Consider the following 18,802-nt stretch of genomic DNA (forward strand, 5'->3'; position numbering starts at 1 on the left):
TTAGTAACTAGTTCACCTTCCTTCCTACTCATTATTATAAATGAACATTGTTATTATTACCCCAGGTGAACATATGGTATAACTATAAAACACCAGCTGAAGAGGAGGTGCCTTAGCATGTGAGCTTGCTGATTTTTATTTTCCCCTGCAGAAGGGACAAATTAAAACTTTGACTTACTATATGCAGCAGTAGTTTCTGATAATCTGTTGTAAATAAGAATCATTAATATTAGGGTCTAATTATGAGAGAAGTTGTCAATGTTTCAGTTGGTCCTTGAAGTCAGACTAGTACTTATAAGCCAGACATCAACAAAAGTATAGAGTTGACAGTTTGTTACACGCAAAAGTCAGTGTCTGGGAGTAGACTAGCAGGATATAATAAATTATTTTATTAATATTGCTTTAGCAAATTTTGCTTTTGGGATGCTACCAGTATTGTAGAAACAGGCAATAAAAGGGAGGTGTCAGAGCATCTCTGGAGATATGTCAAACCTAATTATATAATCAATAATGCTGTACAGAGTGTTCTAAGTAGTTTGAGTCATAGAGGAATTTGGCAAAAGCTGATGAAACTGATGAGATGGCGGTACATTTTTAGGTCACCTTTAAAGTTTAGTGATCTAGTCTCTAAATGAAATATATCACAAAATCTTGGTTTTTATTTCTCTTTTGTAGACTATTAGAACATCTTAAGAAAATTTTCTGAATTTTAACAATATTTTCTACCTATGAAAATTACAAACTGTAATTATAGATCATAAAATTTGTAGCAGTGCTTTATTCAACAAACATGAGAATGAGAAGAAAACAATATATCATAAGCTACTAAAGCCACTTTATTTGGTAGACATAAAAATCATTAAAAAAAAATAAATACTTCTTACTGCCCTTAGTGAATTTCTTTCTTTTTTTTGTGGGGGAAGGGGGACCTTCTTTTTTTTGAGATAAATTGCTGGTTTTAGAATGCCCTTATTAACGTAGTGAGATTCTAAAGATTGTACTTTGTGTTCTCAGAATAGTGTTATCCCTTTTAGTAATTAGGACAGTTTAAATTGGTATTCTTATTAATCTTTTACTGTAATAACTTTCAAAGCATATTTATTTTACTTGTGAGAATATTCAGTTCCTTGGGTTTCTATTTTTAAGTGGAGTAATAACGTAAAATTTTCCTTAGTCTTGATGTTAGTTTGGGTTAGCATTAGTCAGCTATACATCTTTTTTAAAAGTCTACTAATAAAGATTTTAGAAAGCATTTTGATGTTTTGGGTTGTATTCCTGGGAACTAAATGAATGTTTATGGTGTTCTGTTAACATCTTATTTGAAATTGAAAAGTAGAAATGCTGTGACTTAAAACAACTTTTATAAATCAAAAATTTAAAAAGATATATATAGATCTTGAATTTGTAAAAGAAAATGTGCGTAACTTCGTCTAACATCTTTATTTCAGAACGAGAAAAAGATCACAGTTCCTCTCGTCCAAGCAGTCCGCGTCCTCAAAAAGCATCCCCAAATGGTTCCATTAGCAGTGCTGGGAACAGCAGCAGAAACAGTAGTCAGTCAAGTTCAGATGGTAGCTGTAAGACATCTGGGGAGATGGTGTTTGTATATGAAAATGCAAAAGAAGGAGCTCGGAATATAAGAACGTCAGAACGAGTGACACTAATAGTGGATAACACTAGATTCGTTGTAGACCCATCCATTTTTACTGCACAGCCAAATACAATGTTGGGCAGGTTTGTATTATTGCAGTTATTTGCATTACTAATTATAAGGTGCTTTTACTGCCATTATTTTTTCGTTTAAGTTTTACAGTAATTCTCTGTTGAAATGTAACATTTCTGTTTTACAGATGAACTGAGCTTTGGAGGCTAAATTACTTGTCCCAAGTTAATACAGCTTAGAAAGTGATAGAGTAAGAGCTTGAACTTGGTTTTATTTCTAGTGTTCTTTGCGGTACCAGTAGAAATAGCAAATATATTAGTTACTGAAGTCAGGATACTAAAATATCTTTACAGATTGAGACTGTAAATTGAATCTAACCAGGTGAATTTAGCAGTGATATGTTTCCTGCACTTGGGTTCCCATTCAATCACAAAATATAAACAATCAGCGTTGTTTAAAGGCGGAAAAAAAACCCAGTAGGTAGTTTAGCTATAAAGTCAGCATGAATTGTTAGTTTGATGTAGATACTTTAAAAAAAAAAAAGTCAACAAGTAGTTAACAAAATAAAGGAGATAATTGTCATCTTTTGATTTGTACTGGTCCAGAGTAATAGATCAATTTAAAGTTTGCGGTTATGAGAACCACAGTCTAAGAAGGATATAGACAATATAGACTTGATTTTTCACCATGTGCAAACTATACCTTTTAATTGTAAAATCAGTATCTTTGTTCACACTACTATCAAATGAAAGGGCATGTGCATGAAATAGAAGTTTACATCAGATAAAAACTTGTACTTTACTAGATTGCATATGTAATGTGTGTGTGTGTGTGTGATTTATCATTGTCTCAATACAGAATAAATGCTGCCATTGTGATATTGCATACATTTTTGAGTAAATATTTTCCTTCAGCATTGACACTACGCTTTATATCATGAAAAAAAATCTTTGAACTATAGGCTTTTTTGTATTTTTAGTATTATAGGGGAGGATTATCGACAGAAATTATCAGGAATATGACTTGACACTTAGTAATACTTTATATTTTTACATAATGTATATAGAAACAATAAAAAAGTAGATATTTGAAATTTTGGCTGTTATGTTTTCCTAAAAAAACATTTTAAAGTGTTCATATTGATGTGAAAAGAATAGCTTTCCCCTTTTGTAAAAAGTTTAAATGATGACATTTGATTCCTGAAAGACTATCTTCTTTTTCTCCTTTTTTCATCTTTTTATGCCGATTGACTAAAGTGTGTCTTTGGGGATGAAAATTAATATTCATGGGAACTGTAAAAAGCAGTTGGCATTTTTTTGGAAACTTTGACATAAAAAGCTTTGTTGTTCATAGTTTTCTGTGTTACAACAAAAAAGAAAACTATTTGAATTAGGAAACTACTGAGTAGAATACTTAGTTTAACCGTACCATAGGATCTAGAGGTTCACCTTTCTTTAATCATGATTTTTAAATTTTCTGGAGAGTACTAGAGTACATTTTTTATTGTTTAGGACATATTTTGGAAATGCCTCTTTTCTAAACAGCCACTGTTGAAGGGCCAACAACATGACTTGAAAAAAACATAAAGTCATTTGTATTTTCTTACATAAGAGCTTTTTAAATTTATTTTCTTAAACTTGTCCTTGTCCTATTTCTTCATTCCTGTCTATCCCAGCATTTGATTGCTTGTTTTTCAGTTCTAGGATGCAAGTCTAATAATTTTGAGTAGGATTTGTTACGTTTATAGTTAAGATTGTGAAATGTAAAACAACCTGATTGTCCTCTATCATATCACTTTGTCTCAGTTTAGCTTGCTATTATGTGCTGCATTATGGCATTAACTGTACAGTGAAAATAGCAGTTTTAAGGAAAAAGCACAGATAACATGGTTTCCCTTTTTTTTTCTTCCTGGTAAAATTAGTATTAAAAACTCATCTTTTTCCCTAGATTAATTGGTTTGTGTTGTTTTCTGAGAAGGGGTAGGAAAGCTCTTTAGCTTCTGAATTTTGTCATTTATTTTATTGTTGCTTACAGGAAATCTGTACTAGTGTTCCCTACCATCAAAAAGGAAATGTTTTTAATATTCCTTCTTTTATGATGTTTGCCAGAATAAATTAATGATAAAAATTCTTGAACTAAATTTAATGATATAATTCCTTTTTACTTTTGTACATGAAATCTATTTTCCCTTTTGAAAGAAGTATTCTATTGACGTATTTCTCAATTATTTACTATCATAGGATGTTTGGATCTGGCCGAGAACATAACTTTACACGACCCAATGAGAAAGGAGAGTATGAGGTGGCAGAGGGAATTGGTTCCACTGTGTTTCGAGCTATTCTGGTGAGGGTTTCTTATGAGTATTGACTTAATCATAAGACCCCTTCTTGGTAGGTACTTGGATTAGAAGCAGAATTCTATTTGAGTATCTCTCTGGAGTTATTCCAGGATATTGTTTTTCCTTAAATACCATTTAATTCATCTTTATTTTATTTCGTTTATATTTTTATTTTGCAACAAGGTCTTGCTCTTTCACCCAGGCTGGATGGAGTTCAGTGGCACAATCATAGTTCACTGCAGCCTCAACCTCCCGGGCTCAAGCAATCCTCCTGCCACACACTCCTGAGTAGCTGGGGCTACAGGCATGCACCACTATGCCTGGCTAATATTTTTTGTTTTCATTTTTTATAGAGACGAGGTCTCACAGTGTTACCTAGGCTGTTCTCGAACTCCAGGGCTCAAGCAATCCTCCCACTTTGGCCTCCCAAAGTGCTGGGGTTATAGGCATTGAGCCACCATGCCGTGCTCTCATCTTTATTTTAGTACATACAGATAATATAATATAAGCAAATGAATTTTATGACCTTCAGGATGATAGGATAGGTGATTATTAATCTCTTAGGTTTGCATATATCAGGTATTTAGTAACATTTCTGGAGTCATATTTACTTCTCTTTCTCCTAAATACAGTAAATCGATCATTTTTATTTTCTGAGAATGAATATGACTACTTGATTCTATTATTTTATTGCACATAACTAGCAACGTGAAACATCTAAAAGTCATCTTCAAAATGTATTTGTTAACGTCTTTAGTTTTTTGGTGTTTTTTTTTTTTTTTCCCCAGACAGGGTCTCACTCTGTTGCCAAGGCTGCAGTGCAGTAGTGTGATCACGGCAAACTGCAGCCTCGACCTTCTGGGTTTAAGTGATCATCTCACCTCAGCCTCCCCGGTAGCTGGGACTATAGGCGTGTGCCACCACGCCCAGCTAATTTTTTTGTATTTTTAGTAGAGATGAGGTTTCGCCATGTTGCCCAGGCTGATCTTGAACTCCTTAGCTCAAGCAATCCTCCTGCCTTGGCCTCCCAAAGTGCTAGAATTACAGGTGTGAGCCACTGTGCCCAGCTGACGTCTTTGTTTTAAAACTTTTTTTTGAGGTTTTAACCGTTTGTTTTTTTTTAATATTTTATCATACAGAGTCCCTACTTGTAATTTAAATTCAGTGATTTTGGTTCATAAGGCTGGGTGTGGTGGTTCATGCCTATAATCCCAGCACGCTAAGAGACCAAGGCAGGTGGATGGCTTGAGTCCAGGAGTTCAAGACCAACCTGGGCAACATGGCAAAACCCCATCTCTACCAAAAGAATATATCCAAAAATTAGCTGGGTGTAGTGGCACGCCTGTAGTTCCAGGTACTTGGGATGTGACAGTTACTACAGGACTGAATGAAGGGGGATGAACGCAGAAATGAAAACAAAGACAAGATAATCTGTTTTAAAGAAGGGGTCGGGGGCTCCTTGGTTCTAGTGAGCAAGGGCCTTGAACTTCCACAGCCCCTTTGTATTTACTGGAGAGAAAGAGCAGGGAGGAGGCACTGTTGGCCAGCTGCTTGATTTATCACAGGTTCACATGATTGCTAACAGGCTTCAGTTGTGCCTGTAGATAGTCACAAGAAACACTGCGCCTGGGGCGTGATTGCCCTCAGCATTCATTTTCGGCGGCAGATGCAGTTTGTCAGTTTGCCAACAACCTGCTTTCATGAGAACAGTTTGCTGTTTGCTCATATAGCCTCCAGTGGTATACTGAGTTGGTCAGCACCCTTATTCTTTCGGCCTCCAACACTTGGGAGGCTGAGGTGAGAAGATCTTTTGAGCCAGGAGGCGAAGGTTGCAGTGAGCTGAGATCACACCATTGCACTCCAGCCTAGGTAACAAAGTGAGATCTTGTGTCAAAAAAAAAAAAGAAAAAAAAAAAGGTTTGATTGATAGTTTGTGACCGTTTGTGCCACAGCCTGAAAATACGGTTTTCTTAAATAGTTTGAGGGAAGGGAGGATTCTGTGATGGAAGACAGATAGGGAAAGTAGTTGATCTTGATCAGGTGAGTATTCGTACAAGTACCAGACGATGTTTCACTTCCATTGATCCAGCAACCTTAGAAATTGTGTTACTGGTTACTTTGGTTCTGAACCTCAGGAAGCTTGAGACAGAGACAGGTCTTTTTTTTGTTTGTTTGTTTGTTTGTTTGTTTGTTTGTTTGAGATGGAGGCTCGCTCTGTCGCCCAGGCTGGAGTGGAGTGGTGCGATCTCGACTCACTGCAACCTCTGCCTCCTGAGCTCAAGTGATTTTCCTGCCTCAGCCGCTTGAGTAGCTAGGATTACAGGTGTGCACCACCACGCCCGGCTAATTTTTGTATTCTTTTTTTTTTTTTTTTTTGAGATGGAGTCTTGCTCTGTCGCCCAGGCTGGAGTGCAGTGGCGTGATCTTGGCTCACTGCAAGCTCCGCCTCCTGGGTTCATGCCATTCTCCTGCCTCAGCCTCCCGAATAGCTGGGACTACAGGCGCCCACCACCACGCCTGGCCAATTTTTTTGTATTCTTAGTAGAGACAGGGTTTCACCGTGTTAGCCAGGCTGGTCTTGAACTTCTGACCTCAGGTGATCTGTCCGCCTCGGCCTCCAAAAGTTCTGAGATTATAGGCGTGAGTCATGGTGTCTGGCCGAGCCAGGTCTTAATTTTGGGGAAAAATTAAGCTTTTTTAGCTGTCCATATTTCCCCTTGTGGAATTGAAAAGAATTTTTATCACTCATCTCTGAAGTAACTTATCTGTGATTTTGGGGTCGTCCTTTAACAACCTGTTAAGTGGATTTTGGAAATAATTAATATTGCTTGTCATAATATGGAATCACCAAAGGGTAGTATTGAAAGAAGAATATCTAATGGTATGTCTTATTTTACATATTTTAATACTTGAATATGACTATAATTCTGTACTAAAAACCTCAAATTTTGTTAAATTATCTAGGTAGTATTTAAGGTAACATATCATTCAATTTCCTTACTTTTTTAAAAAACATTTAAAACTTTATGATGGTTTTATAGAAATATAACTTGTACAAGGAAAATACATATGCATTGGTGTGATGTCATAAAGAAGACATGAATTAGGTAACAGGGAGCCCTATGTTCAAATCTTACCTTTGCTTTTAAATAATTTTATGACAGGCTAAGTCTTCATTTGGACCTGAATTTTCCTTATAGGTAAAATGAAAAGTAGAGGTCTCATCTAAGTTTAAACTTCCACATTTCAGACATGTCTGAGTTCTCTACTGTTTCTGAAAATGTTACCAGCCCTTCCTTAATAATAAGTTTTGGCTACCTTGTGCTCCAGATATTTTATGCTTTCTTTACTTTTCTTTTTCCAGGATTACTATAAAACAGGAATAATCCGTTGTCCTGATGGCATATCTATTCCTGAACTGAGAGAAGCATGTGACTATCTTTGTATCTCTTTTGAATATAGCACTATTAAATGTAGAGATCTCAGTAAGTATGATGTTTTGTGTGTAAGTGGTTTGTAGAATTATAATATATTGGAACAAAAAGCCTGAAATTAGTGCAGTTTACCTAGTTATACTTAAAGTATTTAATTGAATTATAAAGCATTTTAGTACCACAAAGATTATTAGTGAAAGTTTGCAAAGACTTTGATAATTTCCTTGTGCAATTTTCCAAATATTTTTTCAATTTTAATAATTTTCTTTTTTGACAAACCCAGATTTCCTCCTAGACAGTTTTCTATATTATTTATTTGTTACCAGTTTTATCTCCTAGATTTGGATCCTTGGCTTTGGTCAAGTGTGGTCATTTGGCTTCATTTCTTTGATCATATCATCCAAAATTTTATAATTTTTTGTATTACCACATATGATAATATGAGCACTATGGAAAACACAAATAATTCTCAAAAACAATACCTATCATTAAAGATCCTAGATTGAATGTCTAGCCCTCATGTATACATAGGATTAAATGACTTCATCTAAGAACTTCAAATATAGTCTCAAAGCAGTGTGTAGAACGTTGTAATCCCAACTCTTTGATTGGTATTCTTCTCTCACCACTTCTTCAGCACCCCTACTCCCATTATTACGCCAACCCTGAGAAAAGACGTGATTATGCACAAAAAAGTCAAAATAGTGTATGAGAAGTATCAAATGTTGACTTAGGTACTTAAGCCAACACCTAAGTGGTTGGAGAAGTTCAGAGGAAGGGGAAGTGATTGTGGGCTAGAGGATCGTGGAAGAGTTCAGTGGAAATAGGTAGTAAAGAATGAACTAAATGATTTACAAAGAGTAGATAGTATTGTTTTGGGGAATTATTTGTATCTTCCATAGTGCCCAGTATATCATCCTACGTGGTAATACAAAAAATTCTAAGAGCTGAGGTTTCTGGAGTAAAGATGTAGTAGGTATACTTTGGAAATACAGTAGACCCAATAGACTGTCCAATAGATTGTTGGACAGCCAGAACATACAACTGTACATTTGAATAACATTGCTGGGTTGTTGTTGTTGTTGTTGTTGTTGTTTTTGAGATGGAGTCTCGCTGTGTCACCCAGGCTGGAGTGCAGTGGTGCAATCTCAGCTCACTGCAACCTCCGCCTCCTGAGTTCAAGGGATTCTCCTGCCTTAGCCTCCCCAGTAGCTGGGGTTACAGGCACCCACCACCACACCTGGCTAATTTTTTCGTTTTAATAGAGACAGGGTTTCACTATGTTGGCCAGGTTGGTCTTGAACTCCTGACCTCAGATGATACACCCGTGTCGGTCTCCCAAAGTGCTGGGATTACAGGCGTGAGCCACCGTGCCTGGCCCAAAGTTGCTGTTTTTTCACATCGTAAAAAAATGATTTTAGGGGTTGGGTGCAGTGGTTTAACCTGCAATCCCAGCACTTTGGGAGGCAAAGGCGGGCAGATCACCTGAGGTCGGGAGTTCGAGACCAGCCTGACCAACATGGAGAAACCTCGTCTCTACTAAAAATACAAAATTGGCCAGATGTGGTGGTGCATGCCTGTAATTCCAGCTACTCGGGAGGCTGAGGCAGGAGAATTGCTTGAACACGGGAGGTGGAGGTTGTGATGAGCCAAGATTGTGCCATTGCACTCCAGTCTGGGCAACAAGAGCAAAACTCCATCTCAAAAAAAAAAAAAAAAAGTTTTAGTTGAAACCATGAGCATTATAGATCCCTGATTTCGAGTTTTGTGTCTATTCATATGACCATTTAAATTAATCTTTATATAATTTGATGTTGAATTTTGGTGACTGGCAGATATAGAAAAAAACTAGAATTTTTTTTTTTTTTAAATATCAGATTTTTGTTTTGTTTTGTTCTTTTTTTTTATTGTACTTTAAGTTTTAGGGTACATGTACACAATGTGCAGGTTTGTTACATATGTATCCATGTGCCATGTTGGTGTGTTGCACCCATTAACTCGTCATTTAGCATTAGGTGTATCTCCTAATGCTATCCCTCCCCACTCCCCCTACCCCACAACAGTCCCCGGAGTGTGATGGTCCCCTTCCTGTGTCCATGAGTTCTCATTGTTCAATTCCCACCTATGAGTGAGAACATGTGGTGTCTGGTTTTTTGTCATTGCGATAGTTTGCTCAGAATGATGATTTCCAGTTTCATCCATGTCCCTACAAAGGACATGAACTCATCATTTTTTATGGCTGCATAGTATTCCATGGTGTATATGTGCCACATTTTCTTAATCCAGTCTATTGTTGTTGGACATTTGGGTTAGTTCCAAGTCTTTGCTATTGTGAATAGTGCTGCAATAAACATACGTGTGCATGTGTCTTTATAGCAGCATGATTTATAGTCCTTTGGGTATATACCCAGTAATGGGATGACTGGGTCAAATGGTATTTCTAGTTCTAGATCCCTGAGGAATCACCACAGTGACTTCCACAATGGTTGAACTAGTTTACAGTCCCACCAACAGTGTAAAAGTGTTCCTATTTCTCCACATCCTCTCCAGCACCTGTTGTTTCCTGACTTTTTAATGATGGCCATTCTAACTGGTGTGAGATGGTATCTCATTGTGGTTTTGATTTGCATTTCTCTGATGGCCAGTGATGATGAGCATTTTTTCATGTGTTTTTTGGCTGCATAAATGTCTTCTTTTGAGAAGTGTCTGTTCATATCCTTCGCCCACGTTTTGATGTGGTTGTTTGTTTTTTTCTGGTAAATTTGTTTGAGTTCCTTGTAGATTCTGGATATTAGCCCTTTGTCAGATGAGCAGGTTTCAAAAATTTTCTCCCATTTTGTAGGTTGCCTGTTCACTCTGATGGTAGTTTCTTTTGCTGTGCAGAAGCTCTTTAGTTTAATTAGATCCCATTTGTCAATTTTGGCTTTTGTTGCCATTGCTTTTGGTGTTTTAGACATGAAGTCCTTGCCCATGCCTATGTCCTGAATGGTATTGCCTAGGTTTTCTTCTAGGGCTTTTATGGTTTTAGGTCTAACAGGTAAGTCTTTAATCCATCTTGAATTAATTTTTGTATAAGGTGTAAGGAAGGGATCCAGTTTCAGCTTTCTACCTATGGCTGGCCAGTTTTCCCAGCACCATTTATTAAATAGGGAATCGTTTCCCCATTGCTTGTTTTTGTCAGGTTTGTCAAAGATCAGATAGTTGTAGATATGCGGTGTTGTTTCTGAGGGCTCTGTTCTGTTCCATTGATCTGTATCTCTGTTTTGGTACCAGTACCATGCTGTTTTGGTTACTGTAGCCTTGTAGTATAGTTTGAAGTCAGGTAGCATGATGCTTCCTGCTTTATTCTTTTGGGTTAGGATTGACTTGACGATGCGGGCTCTTTTTTGGTTCCATATGAACTTCAAAGTAGTTTTTTCCAATTCTGTGAAGAAAGTCATTGGTAGCTTGATGGGGATGGCATTAAATCTATAAATTACCTTGGGCAGTATGGCCATTTTCACAATATTGATTCTTCCAACCCATGAGCATGGAATGTTCTTCCATTTGTTTATATCCTCTTTTATTTCATTGAGCAGTGGTTTGTAGTTCTCCTTGAAGAGGTCCTTCACATCCCTTGTAAGTTGGATTCCTAGGTATTTTATTCTCTTTGAAGCAATTGTGAATGGGAGTTCACTCATGATTTGGCTCTCTGTTTGTCTGTGATTGGTGTACAAGAATGCTTGTGATTTTTGTACATTGATTTTGTATCCTGAGACTTTACTGAAGTTGCTTATCAGCTTAAGGAGATTTTGGGCTGAGACCATGAGGTTTTCTAGATACACAATCATGTCATCTGCAAATAGGGACAATTTGACTTCCTCTTTTCCTAATTGAATAGCCTTTATTTCCTTCTCCTGCCTAATTGCCCTGGCCAGAACTTCCAACACTATGTTGAATAGGAGTGGTGAGAGAGGGCATCCCTGTCTTGTGCCCGTTTTCAAAGGGAATGCTTCCAGTTTTTGCCCATTCAGTATGATATTGGCTGTGGGTTTGTCATAGATAGCTCTTATGATTTTGAGATACATCCCATCAATACCTAATTTATTGAGAGTTTTTAGCATGAAGGGTTGTTGAATTTTGTCAAAGGCCTTTTCTGCATCTATGGAGATAATCGTGTGGTTTTGGTCTTTGGTTCTGTTTATGTGCTGGATTACATTTATTGATTTGTGTATGTTGAACCAGCCTTGCATCCCAGGGATGAAGCCCACTTGATCATGGTGAATAAGCTTTTTCATGTGCTGCTGGGTTCGGTTTGCCAGTATTTTATTGAGGATTTTTGCATCAATGTTCATCAAGGATATTGGTCTAAAATTCTTTGTTTTGGTTGTGTCTCTGCCAGGGTTTGGTATCAGGATGATGCTGGCCTCATAAAATGAGTTAGGGAGGATTCCCTCTTTTTCTATTGATTGGAATAGTTTCCGAAGGAATGGTACCAGCTCCTCCTTGTACCTCTGGTAGAATTCGGCTGTGAATCCATCTGGTCCTGGATTCTTTTTGGTTGGTAAGCTATCGATTATTGCCACAATTTCAGAGCCTCTTATTGGTCTCTTCAGAGATGCAGCTTCTTCCTGGTTTAGTCTTGGGAGGGTGTATGTGTTGAGAAATTTATCCATTTCTTCTAGATTTTCTAGTTTATTTGCGTAGAAGTGTTTGTAGTGTTCTCTGATGGTAGTTTGTATTTCTGTGGGATCGGTGGTGATATCCCCTTTATCATTTTTTATTGCATCTATTTGTTTCTTCTCTCTTTTCTTCTTTATTCATTTTGCTAGCGGTCTATCAATTTTGTTGATCTTTTCAAAAAACCAGCTCCTAGATTCATTAATTTTTTGAAGGGTTTTTTGTGTCTCTATTTCCTTCAGTTCTGCTCTGATTTTAGTTATTTCTTGCCTTCTGCTAGCTTTTGAATGTGTTTGCTCTTACTTTTCTAGTTCTTTTAATTGTGATGTTAGGGTGTCAATTTTGGATCTTTCCTGCTTTCTCATGTGGGCATTTAGTGCTATAAATTTCCCTCTACACACTGCTTTGAATGTGTCCCAGAGATTCTGGTATGTTGTGTCTTTGGAGCTGAAAGCCAAGGCTCGAGAACTACGTGAAGAATGCAGAAGCCTCAGGAGCTGATGCGATCAACTGGAAGAAAGGTTATCAGCGATGGAAGATGAAATGAATGAAATGAAGTGAGAAGGGAAGTCTAGAGAAAAAAGAATAAAAAGAAAAGAACAAAGCCACCAAGAAATATGGGACTATGGGAAAAGACCAAATCTTTGTCTTATTGGTGTACCTGAAAGTGACGAGGAGAATGGAACCAAGTTGGAAAACACTCTGCAGGAGATTATCTAGAAGAACTTCCCCAATCTAACAAGGCAGGCCAACATTCAGATTCAGGAAATACAGAGAACGCCACAAAGATACTCCTTGAGAAGAGCGACTCCAAGACACATAATTGTCAGATTCACCAAAGTTGAAATGAAGGAAAAATTGTTAAGAGCAGCCAGAGAGAAAGATCGGGTGACCCACAAAGGGAAGCCCATCAGACTAACAGCTGATCTCTCGGCAGAAGCTCTACAAGCCAGAAGAGAGTGGGGGCCAATGTTCAACGTTCTTAAAGAAAAGAATTTTCAACCCAGAATTTCATATCCAGCCAAACTAAGCTTCATAAGTGAAGGAGAAATAAAATACTTTACAGACAAGCAAATGCTGAGAGATTTTGTCACCACCAGGCCTGCCCTGAAAGAGCTCCCGAAGGAAGCACTAAACATGGAAAGGAACAACCGCCACCAGCCACTGCAAAATCATGCCAAATTGTAAAGACCATCAAGGCTAGGAAGAAACTGCATCAACTAACGAGCAAAATAACCAGCTAACATCATAATGACAGGATCAAATTCACACATAACAATATTAACTTTAAATGTAAATGGGCTAAATGCTCCAATTAAAAGACACAGACTGGCAAATTGGATAAAGAGTCAAGACCCATCAGTGTGCTGTATTCAGGAAACGCATCTCATGTGCAGAGACACACATAGGCTCAAAATAAAAGGATGGAGGAAGATCTACCAAGCAAATGGAAAACAAAAAAAGGCAGGGGTTGCAATCCTAGTCTCGGATAAAACAGACTTTAAACCAACAAAGATGAAAAGAGACAAAGAAGGCCATTACATAATGGTAAAGGGATCAATTCAACAAGAAGAGCTAACTATCCTAAATATATATGCACCTAATACAGGAGCACCCAGATTCATAAAGCATGTCCTGAGTGACCTACAAAGAGTCTTAGACTCTCACACAATAATAATGGGAGACTTTAACACCCCACTGTCAACATTAGACAGATCAATGAGACAGAAAGTTAACAAGGATACCCAGGAATTGAACTCAGCTCTGCACCAAGCGGACCTAAGAGACATCTACAGAACTCTCCACCCCAAATCAACAGAATATACATTTTTTTCAGCACCACACCACACCTATTCCAAACTTGACCACATAGTTGGAAGTAAAGCTCTCCTCAGCAAATGTAAAAGAACAGAAATTATAACAAACTCTCTCTCAGACCACAGTGCAATCAAACTAGAACTCAGGATTAAGAAACTCACTCAAAACCGCTCAACTACATGGAAACTGAACAACCTGCTCCTGAATGACTACTGGGTACATAACGAAATGAAGGCAGAAATAAAGATGTTCTTTGAAACCAACGAGAACAAAAACTAGAATTTTTTACAGATGATGTGAATCTGTTAGTTCTGCAATCTTTTGTTGTGCATAGTTTAGCTTGTTATTACTACTAAGTATCTTTTATATGTTATGGATTAAAAGTAAGGGTTTATGTAAAATATGTGTAATCTTATCCTAGACTTTTAGCTTTTCAGTAATATTTGTAGTTTCTAGATTACTTGTAATATATGTTACTAAAAATCTAGAGATTCTCAAAGACGTTTTAAAAAAACTGTATAGAATTTGAAGAGGTGGAAGTGGTCTTGTAAAAATGTAAGTACACTTGAATCCAAAAGTAAATTTTTTTTCTTGCAAATATATGCCTTTGCTGAATATTTGGAATGGCACTTTGCACTGAAATATCTGGGCTTATGTCTTAATTTAAGAAGAAATTATGCAATTTACTTGCATGTTCTCTCTCTCTGGTTGAGGCACTCTTTTCCAGTTTGTGGCATTAAACTAGTTTGGACTTGAGGACAGAGACTATATCTTTTTGACTTTGTGTCTATAGTATGTGGCACATCCTAAGGACTCAACAAAATGTTTGCTGAACTAATAAATTATTGTATTCTCTTGTGTGTTTTTAGGACCCTTTTCCACTGGTTGTCCTCTCTGGTATCATCAGTCTTTCCCTTTCTCTATGTAGTAAACCTCAGGCCCAAACATACTCAAATCTGACTTATGTCTGTTCTAGATGTTCAAAAACATTCTCATTAAAAAAAACTTGAGCTTTTCATTGGAATCCTTTGAAGTTAACTTTTTAGAAGAATTAACATATAGCTCCAAATGCTGTGTCTTCCCATTTATTCACACTTTTGTGTCTTCAGGTAGAGTTTTATAGTTTTCTTCATATAGTTTCTGCTCTGGTCTTGTTAATATTTTGTGTTTTATTGCTGTGTGTAGAATATGTTTAACTTTTCTAAGTGCTAACTTATAATAAAGCTACTGAATTTTGTGCATTTAGCCACCTCATAGAGCCCTGTTTGTTTCTAATAATTTTTTAGTTGATCCTCATATATGCCTCATAGTTAATTTACTATGTTATAAATATCACTTTTTATATCTTTTTTTTGTCCTGTCAAATTGGCTAGAAGATTTTGAACAATGTTAAGTTTAATGGGAATTCTGGCATCTCTGTCTGTAAAGGCATTTCCCTGGACGTGGGGATCATGTCTATATTCCCAGCACTTTGAGAGGCTGAGGTGGGAGGAGCACTTGAGCCCAGGGGTTCGAAATCATCCTACACAACATAGCGAGAACCTGTCTTAAGAAAAATAAAGGCATTTCTTTTAGGCTTAATTATGATGTTACTCATTTTTTTCTTGACTCTCCCTTCCTTTGGCTTTTTGGCATCCTTTTTCCTGATCCTTGGAATGTGGTTGTTCTCCACTGTTAGCTACTTTCTCACAGAATCTGCACTTATTCTAAGTGGTGCTATTCATCACTGTGGCTTCAAACATTGTCTTTACACTGGGGATTTCTACCTTTTTATCTTTAATTTCTAAGTGTCAACTTTAATTTTTTTTAAATTTTATTTCAGTTGTTTTTGGGATACAGGTGGTTTTGGGTTACATGGATAAATGTTTAGTGGTTATTTCTGAGATTTTGGTGCACTCATCACCCGGACAGCGTACAATGTACTCAGTATGTAGTCTTTTATCCCTCACTTCCTCCCAGCCTTCCCCACCGACTTCCCAGAGTCCACTATATCATTCTTGTGCCTCTGTGTCCTGATCAACTATTCATTTCTAGTTTACCATTTAACTTGTCCTTTCGTCCCCTCTTCCTTCTTAATCAAGCTTTTTATGAGTTTCATGCATATAGTACATATACTGATGAATAAAGACAGACATTGTCCCTGCCTTTATGGAGTTTATAGTGTAGTTGGGAGGACAGACATTTAACAAGTAATAAAAGCTGTGAAAAATGCAGTGAAGAAATGAGGTATTATTAGAAGTGTATGACAAAGGGTCTGTGGAGAATCATTATCTAAGTGCCTTAAAGCTGAGACCTGAAGGAGTGGCAAAGAGTGGGGGAAAGCTGACCATACAAGCAGTAGAAATGATGTGTGCAGAGGTTTAAGTGGGAAGGAATATGACATATTTAGGATACTCAAAAAAAAGGCAAATGTGGCTAGCACAGAGGGATGGAGTATGAATGGTGAGGAATAAGGCCTGAGAGGTAAAGAGGAAACAAAATTTATGAATTGAACAAATATTTAATGACTCTACACTGTACTAAGCACTGTTCCAAGTTTTGGGGATTCAGCATGAACAAACCAGGCATAACTTTCTGTTCTAATGGAACGTACACTCTATTGAGAAAAACATGTGATAAACAAAGTAAATAAATCATATATGGTATGTTAGTGATAAGTGCCAAGGAGAAAAAAGTGAAGAAGTTACTTAGAGGAGCCAGAGAAACTTTCATTGGAAATAAAAATGTTAAATTCCAAGCAGAGGTTACTAGTGAATGCACACAATGAAGGAGCTTGTCTGGTATATTTGAGAGCAGCAGAGAGGCCAGGATAGCTGGAGTGGAGTGAGTGAGAGTGTCAGTAATAGGAGATGTGGTCAGAGAGGTAACACAGCACCTAGGTCAAATAAGGCCTTTATGTTTTGGCTTTTACTCTGAGTGAGATTGGAAGATATGGGAGGGGTTTAACAAAAGAGTGATATTATCTGTAAGGCTGTCACATTGTACCATTTCATGGGGACCCTGTTCACACAGAAGTCAGTGTAGAGTTGTTCAGTGCTATAATCCTGACCTGACTTAAGGTTTAAAAGAATCATTTTTGGCTGTTGTGTTAAAAATGGACCAAAAGGGGAATTGTGCTAGAAGCAAAGAGATCAATTAGGAAGCCATTGTCAAAGTCCAGGTATGAGATGGTAGGGGCTTGGATTAGAGTGGAAGCAGTAAGAAGTAGTCAGATTCTGGGTATATTGGATGTTCAGATTACCAGGATTTCCTCTTCAATTGAATGTGGAGTGGAAAGGAGAGGAGAGCTTTAACTGGAAGTGTGAGGTTGCCATTAATTGAGATGGGGGAGACTTCATGAGGAGCAAAAATCTAAAAGCTTGATTTTGAACATGTTAAGTTTGAAATACCTGTTAGATATCCAAGTAGAAATGTTAAGTGGAGCATTGGGTATACATGGCTAAAGTTCAGCAGAGAAATGTGGGCTAGATATAAGTGGGAGTCATCAGTATATGGATAATATTTAAAGAAATTTAAATATTAAAGGATTGATTCTACACACTGATATATAACATTCTTTTTCACATTAGCAGGGCTTTATGTACCAAGTTGAGGATTTGAGACTTAATTTAAGGATAGTACAAGTCATGAGAGACAATTAGATTTGGCTGCTGTGGGGAAAAAATGAATTGCGGAGAGGCAGAAGCAGATGTTGGGGGAATGTAATCAGAAAGATTTTATAGTGGTTTGGGTGAGAGTTAATGATGAACAGAACCAGGATGGAGGCAAGGGGATGGAATATGTCGGGTTAACTATTGCTGTGTAATAAACCACCCCAAGCTTAGCATAAACTATAACCATTTTATTACTCTTATTTATTCTGTGGGTCAGGAATTTATACAGGGCACAGCAGAGGTGGCTTATGGCTGTATCACAATATCTGAGGCCTCATCTGTGAAGAATTGATGGACTGGGGTGGCTCACAAGGCTGGAGGCTTTATTCACATATCTGGTGCCAGGACTAGGATGACTGAAAGGCTGGAATGTCAAACAGAATACCTATGTGTATTCTCTCCGTATGACTTGAGCTTCTCAAATCCTGGAGGCTGCATTCAGAAAGGAAGCATTTGAAGAAAAAGCATTCCAGAAACCAAGGCAGAAATTGCAAGGCTTCTTCTGACTTAGCCTCCAAAGTCATGTGTTGTCCCCTCAACCAAGCGCCTCCGGTTACAAACAAATTTGTATTACCAGTCTAATTAAAGGGGAGGGGAGCTAGACTCCACTTTTTGGGAAGAGATGTCAAGGTCACCTTGCAGAAAAGTATGTGGCTTAGGAGATTTTGCAGCTATCTTTGTGCCAAAAGAAGGAAATAACGCAATTCAAGGTATGTTTAAGAAGACTTGAGGAATTATTTGAATTAGGAGGTGAAGGAGAAATCCAGGATTTATTCATGTAGTATACTAACATTTAAGTTCCCATTATATGCCCAGCACTGTGCTGAGATAGTTCTGAAAACTTGGGTGGATAGTGATGCCATTTACTGATGTGAAAAATACTGTGGAGAGAGATAGAGATAGAGATAGTAAGTTAAATTTTGGATGTATTGAGTTTGAGGTACCTCTGAGGTTACATCCAAGTGGAAATTTCCGGAAAGCAGCTGAATATAATACATCTCGAATACAGAAGACTGAATTAATAGAAATAAATTTGGGAATTCTCAGCGTAAGATAAATAAGAAAAGAACTTAAAATTGTCCTGAGAAATACAGTATTTAATGAACAGCTGGAGGAGAAAAAGTTAGCAAAGGTTACTGAGGAAGAATAGCCAGGAGGAGGAAAAAAAACAGGGATAATGGTATCAGAGATTCTTAGGGGTGAGGATGTTTCAAGAAAGAGTGTTCCATTGTAGGAG

General features: G+C 37.4%; 1 protein-coding gene across 9 annotated transcripts in view; it reads left to right on the forward strand.

Moving 5' to 3' along the window:
* BTBD10 (BTB domain containing 10) overlaps positions 1-18,802 on the forward strand; it is an 81,554-nt gene that overhangs the window by 49,329 nt on the left and 13,423 nt on the right. For all 9 annotated transcript variants that reach the window (XM_055282381.2, XM_055282382.2, XM_063641977.1 and 6 more), the window contains 3 exons: positions 1,449-1,734; positions 3,904-4,006; positions 7,366-7,486. In XM_055282381.2, coding sequence (XP_055138356.1) covers positions 1,449-1,734; positions 3,904-4,006; positions 7,366-7,486 — 510 coding nt within the window. The remainder of the gene's footprint in view (positions 1-1,448; positions 1,735-3,903; positions 4,007-7,365; positions 7,487-18,802) is intronic.

Source organism: Symphalangus syndactylus, chromosome 6 (assembly GCF_028878055.3).
Source record: "Symphalangus syndactylus isolate Jambi chromosome 6, NHGRI_mSymSyn1-v2.1_pri, whole genome shotgun sequence".
Classification (NCBI taxonomy): domain Eukaryota; kingdom Metazoa; phylum Chordata; class Mammalia; order Primates; family Hylobatidae; genus Symphalangus; species Symphalangus syndactylus.